Source organism: Capra hircus, chromosome 5 (assembly GCF_001704415.2).
Source record: "Capra hircus breed San Clemente chromosome 5, ASM170441v1, whole genome shotgun sequence".
In the NCBI taxonomy this organism is placed as follows: Eukaryota; Metazoa; Chordata; class Mammalia; order Artiodactyla; family Bovidae; genus Capra; species Capra hircus.
Window position 1 is genome coordinate 28,223,310 of NC_030812.1, and position 5,497 is coordinate 28,228,806.

The window sequence follows — 5,497 nt, forward strand, 5'->3', positions numbered from 1 at the left end:
CTATATGGTCTTCATTTTTCAAGCTCAAGTCCACCCAAGGTAAGACCCAAGAGTTGAGAAATTCATCTTAGCAACTTATATTCCAGTTTTCAGCATTTCTCCAAACAGAATTTTGGAAAAACCGAAGATCACCCTCAACTTACAGCTTAACAGTTGTCAAACTAAAAAAGCATTTTCCTCAAGTCAAACTTAAGGGCTGGAGGAGACTCCTCCAAATGAGGAGACTCAATTGTTCCCTTATTTCTAAGTTTATGTTCTGAATTCCTCTGGCCTAATAGGCTTTTAAGAATCTGAAAGCACTTAGGAAATAAAATGAAAAAAAGCTAAACATCTAGAATGGAACTCATGAAAATGGTCAAATCTTAGCCTTGTACTCCTGCATTTATTTCAAAGACTTCATTAAAAGAAAAAAACAAAACAAAACAATGACAGCAACACTTATCTGAATTCTAGGTGGGATATAAAAAACGTTATATACAGAAGAGATCTAAAAACAAGTTGAGTAAAGAATCCTTGAAGTGAGGTGTAATGCAACTTCATCACTTTATTCAAATCTTCAAAATAGTCTTTATTCTACATTTTTAGTATAAAAAATCCACAAGTTAAGTGCACCACAGTGTAGAGAGAGACATACAACGCTGAACTTCCATAACAGTCAATGGTACAGTCAAACATCACATGTACAGAACACAAATTTAGATGAACTGAAATTATAAGATAAAATAAAATAAAATCCAATTTTAGAAAACAAAAATCAAAATATTAAGGATCCCTGAAATATTCTTAACCCTAATGAGATTTCACTGGACTCAAGTCATTTAGTAGTGAGGCATTCACAATATGACCCCATTAACCCAGCTGAGGAATTCTTGGGAGCCATAAGTGGCTACATCAGACACTGACAAGAAATGGTAACCAATTTCTGATCTGCAAACTCCCCTTAATTTGGCTCCAGAGTCATCAGGCTTTTAAATGCATCCTCCTCCTTGCCCCTCAAAATTATAAACAGACTGCTGTTTATGGTACAGTTTGCACTGATATCCTTTGTTAAAACAAGATTCAGTTTTTCTGGCACCAGAACAAATTTGGGCTTGGTTCATGTCTGAAGAGAACACCTATGAGGAGGGTCCAAAAGGCACCCTCCGCTTTTGCCTGAGGAGATGCAAAAGCAGAAGCAATGGGTCCCGTGCTTGGGGCACAGAGGGGGTTTCAGAGGATCCTTTGTGAAAGACTAGTTAAAAGATGACAAGTGGGGGGAAGTGCAAGGAGAGAAGGAAATTAGTCTGACTGGCTTTCTGTCCTGCACCATTGATTCAATGGAGATTGGTGGGAAGGAGTTGAAGACAAGGGTTGAGGGTAGGACCAGGGGCAAAGGACGGAAAGGAAAAGGCAGACAACTAATGCGGTTCGTTTATAACAAGTAATATAAATCAAAGACTTAAAGGAGATTAAAGACCAATCAGAATAATTTGGCAACTTTAATTCTTAGGAAGATCAAAGTTCCCTCCAAACCTAATTTGATGTTTTATTACTAAAAGCAAAGACCAGTATGGTACAGTATTACTCCAGAGGAATTAAAGGAAGATCCTTAGGGCTGCTTCACCCACATTCATTTTATGAATGGATACCTCCCCTACCTCAAAATGCTTTAGGGAGGTACTGCTACCATTACATGGTTCCTTATTAAGTTTGAAAAGTGCCTGAAAGTTTGGGCACCAGAAAGACACCCCAACAACATGTGTCTAAACTGCAACTTCAGGTTAATATGACTAAAGCAGTTACATTGTGAGAAGTGCTGAAGGTATGTGATGTCTTTCCCGGCATAGAGATGGCCTTGGTTCTTCACCAGATGGTGTAGCCACCATCTGAGCCACCCATGAAGAAGTTTCCCTTCCGCTGAGTTACGAGGACATTGGCTCCCTGCATGACTGCCAGCTGAGCAGCATTGGGAGGGCATCCAGGGGGAGGAGGCTGAAAGGAAAAGACAAGGTTGATTGGGCAGAGGGCAGCTATGGGAGGGAAGTGGACAAAGGTGAAAAAGGACCAATCAGGAAGATGGCAGTGTGCTAACCAGCGGCATCTCAAAGAGCTATCTGGGCCACCAATCTGAGTCCAGCAGGTCTACATTCTTTGTAAGGCCAAAGATATTAACAGGAAACCCACTCATTTAAAGGGTTCTGGATCCAAAATAAAGCCTATGGATACCTTCTAAGTGTGGGAAGTCCAGACTCGGCATTTTCAGTGCAGAAAATCACTCCTATTTACATCCCAAAACAGAGCAGGTACCAGGTCCAGGGACTTATATCACAGGGCCTGACAGTTTTCAAATGGCCCTGGATAATCTGAAGGCTCTACCTGATGACAGCATTTTCACTTCATCCCTAGCCTATGGTTATTGAGTAGATGGTCCTAGCAAGGACCATATGGGCTCTAATTCCCATACATAGGGGAACTAATCAAGAGACATAGCTAAAATCCCTAGTATCTCTCTAAATACAATTTAATAGTGATTATGCATTGTTTTTTTAATCGTCCTGGTTCCTAATACAATGCCATGCTGATGGCACATATAAATAAATGCTTATGGAATGAATGAGGAGTGTTACTAAACTAGTATCAAAGTGAACTGGAAAAGCAGCAGGCAGGACTCCTAAGACAGGAAAACAAAGGAATCTGATAAATTCTAACATCGGTGAGTACGCCAGATGTTACTGACTGGCCTCGGTTCTCCTGCCCCTTTGAGTGCTTTCTGCCTGACTACTGGATGTCAGTGATTATTACACCAATACCAGCAACTGTTACCCAGGGATGATGAAAGGATGACCAGTCATTTCAGAAAGTTAAAATACACAAGGGTTGAGCTTTTTTGTGACCAAGTCATACTCACAGGAATGTTTCCAGCAGTAGCGCCAGCTCCAAATCTGGCCCCTGTATCATACCCTCCTTCCACCAGCACTGTTGAACCAGGTGGATAGATGGGACCAACTGGATAATAAGCCATGGGGATTGTGGAACCTAAAGGTCCAACAGCCACAGACTGGGCCATGGGAAGATACAGTGAGGCGCCAGGAAATGCAGCTGACATGGTGGGGACAGTGGCAGCCCCTGGGTGCACAAAGCTCGGACGATAGAGCTAGAAGAGGCAGAAGAGAAGGCAATAAGTTACTTCATGACATTCCTATTTCAGATCTCAATTTAATGAGTCAAGTCTTAATTCTCCTTGTGCAGATTACACTCTTTTGAGTTACACAAGTTGCCTTTCCACTGCCACTCAATATTCTCCTGGATCACTTCCTGCTATAGCTAATGTTAGGCTCAGGGAATGCAAACTCATCTTCTTAACTTCAGCCAGTGCCAAATAACATAAAACAATCAGATAATGCCTTCTCAAACCCAAAAGAAATGGCTGAACTATGTCACGTTTTAAGATGATTCATGTGAGCACTCTCTCCTGTTTGTGGAAAGTAAATAAATGTATGGAGCCAGACTTGGCCAAGGACCGAAAACATGATCCAAGAGTATTCCATCATTAAGTTAACTGGAAGCACCTCTGAGTAGGCAGGTGGAGCATCAGTATAGGGTGGAGCCTGAGGAAGATGCAAGGTCTGAGGGTACACAGGGTTCCCAGGAGGCTGCACAGGGTAAGTTGGCTGCGTTGGATATTGACCTGGAAGACAAGGGGGGAAAAAAGCATGTTGTCTACCATACAGTCACCAAAACAAAGCAGGGCATATTGGGTAGCTAACCTAGCTGGGATAAGCAAAAAGAGATTTCCAAACAGACTGCCCTAGAGGGCCTGATTCCTGGAGCCAAGAAAATAAGCATTCTCTTTGCACCCTTAAAGCTGAAGAAGCTGGATTCCAACTGGACATCCAGTAGCGGACTGCTGTAAGGCGAAAGTCTAGCTGGGCCCAGGATCCTCTCAGAACGCAGGGCAGTTCTGGGCATCCCCTCTAGCCGGTATTTCAACGGTGTGTCCTATCTCCCTGTCCTGCGTGGTCTCCAAAGGTCTGGTTGTAACTGACCAAGACCTCGTGAGTAACGGTGGTTGTGGTCATCGACCTCACAGGTTCCTACTCAAGGTCGACTTCCAAATGAAAAGAGTGAGTGGTGGAAGTGAACGCTGAGATCGGGGAGGGGGCTGAGGGGAATGTTCTGACACAGAAACCGGGAGACTTTCTGGCCGCCAGCGAGGGTAAGGGGGAAGAGACCCCCTTTGGGCCCGACTGGCCCGCCCACCAGAGCGGCACTTCACTAGTTAAGCCCGGAGGCCTGCCTGTGGTTCCGGAGCGCGGCGCCCCGCCTCTGCCAGTTCTCCATTGGCCTACCCAAATCTCGCCTCCAGCTCCCCATTTGCTCCTACAGATGCCCATCACGACAAACCTTCTCCCCACCCCCCCCAACCCACCCACCCAACAGCCCCCCCCAACCCGAGCCCGCAGCTCCAAACTGCGCCACAGAGTTTAAGGGAGAAAGGGCCGTGAGGGAGCGAACGGCCGTAGTTCGGGAATGACGAAGGTGTCTGGCGCAGCCCCGGGCACTGCAGCTGGCTCAGGAGCGCGGCGCACCTCGCCCCAGGCCTGGCGTTCGGTGACCCTGGGCTCCGGGCCCGCTCGTCCCGGGCCAGCACTACTCCCCCCGGCGGCCTCAGCCACCCCCTATCCTTGCCTTTGCTGTTCATGGTGGCTGCGGGTCCGGCTCGGCTCGGCGTCGCGGACGGTTATTTTTTTCGTCCTCTTCCTGTTCGTAGTCACTTCCGTGTCACGTGACGACCTGTCCGCCTAGCGTCACCCGACGCCCGAGTGCCGCTGCCACCGGAAACCCCGCCCCTTCGCCCGGCCTCCGGTTGCTGGAGGGAGGGCCCGCGTGATGCCGACCGCTCGCGTAGGCCCCGCCCACCGGGTTTGGTCCTCCAACCCCTACCCTTGTCCCTCGGCTGAAGGAAAACCAAACACAGGTATTGTCTCAAAACGGGATCTTCTCTCTCTTGAACGCTCGGAGGCAGTAACATTAAACTATTCTCTGGAACCTTTTTCCACCTACGTTCAGCACCTCAAGGTCACCTCACCTTGACAGCCTTTCTACCAGGGGCATGCATGCTTGCTAAGTCTCATCGGTCGAGTCCGACTCTGTGCGACTCTGTGGACTCTGTCCATGAGATTCTCGCCAGGCTTCCTCTGTCCATGAGATTCTCCAGGCAAGAATACTGGAGTGGGTTGCCATTTCCCATGGACCGAACCGGAAACTAACACACACACACACACACGAGACATAGATTCCTACAATCTTACCTAACTGCCTGAGATGCTTCGCAACCCTTGATCTATCTCTCGTTCCCCTCACTCAAGTCTTCACTGCCTTTCTATTCTACCGATAGGCTGTCGGTATTTTATTTCTGTGTCGCTTTCTCACCGACAGGAAGGGTATGCTGTGCTGTGCCCCGCCCCACCCCGCCGCAACAGCTAGCACTAAAACTCATGTTCTTGGTACCCAAGGA

General features: G+C 47.1%; 1 protein-coding gene across 2 annotated transcripts; it reads right to left on the reverse strand.

Annotated features, from left to right (window-relative positions):
* DAZAP2 (DAZ associated protein 2) lies at nucleotides 520–4,860 on the reverse strand. Of its 2 annotated transcripts, none has more exons than XM_018047753.1 (4): nucleotides 4,669–4,860; nucleotides 3,549–3,667; nucleotides 2,888–3,133; nucleotides 520–1,971 (listed from the first exon to the last, which is right to left on the reverse strand). In XM_018047753.1, exons 1-4 carry the CDS (start codon nucleotides 4,679–4,681, stop codon nucleotides 1,843–1,845), a joined length of 507 nt encoding a protein of 168 aa, XP_017903242.1. In that variant the 5' UTR covers nucleotides 4,682–4,860; the 3' UTR covers nucleotides 520–1,842. The 2 variants fall into 2 exon arrangements, with proteins under 2 accessions (XP_017903242.1, XP_017903243.1); XM_018047754.1 differs by having other exon boundaries at nucleotides 525–1,971; nucleotides 2,965–3,133.

Excerpts from the sequence above, each read along its gene's own strand:
- DAZAP2 (XM_018047754.1), bottom strand. Across the intron at positions 3,134-3,548 it reads CTCCACCTGCCTACTCAGAG|CTCTATCGTCCGAGCTTTGT; the intron begins GTGCTTCCAGTT and ends TGCCTCTTCTAG. Across the intron at positions 1,972-2,964 it reads TGGTCCCATCTATCCACCTG|CCTCCTCCCCCTGGATGCCC; the intron begins GTTCAACAGTGC and ends TTTTCCTTTCAG.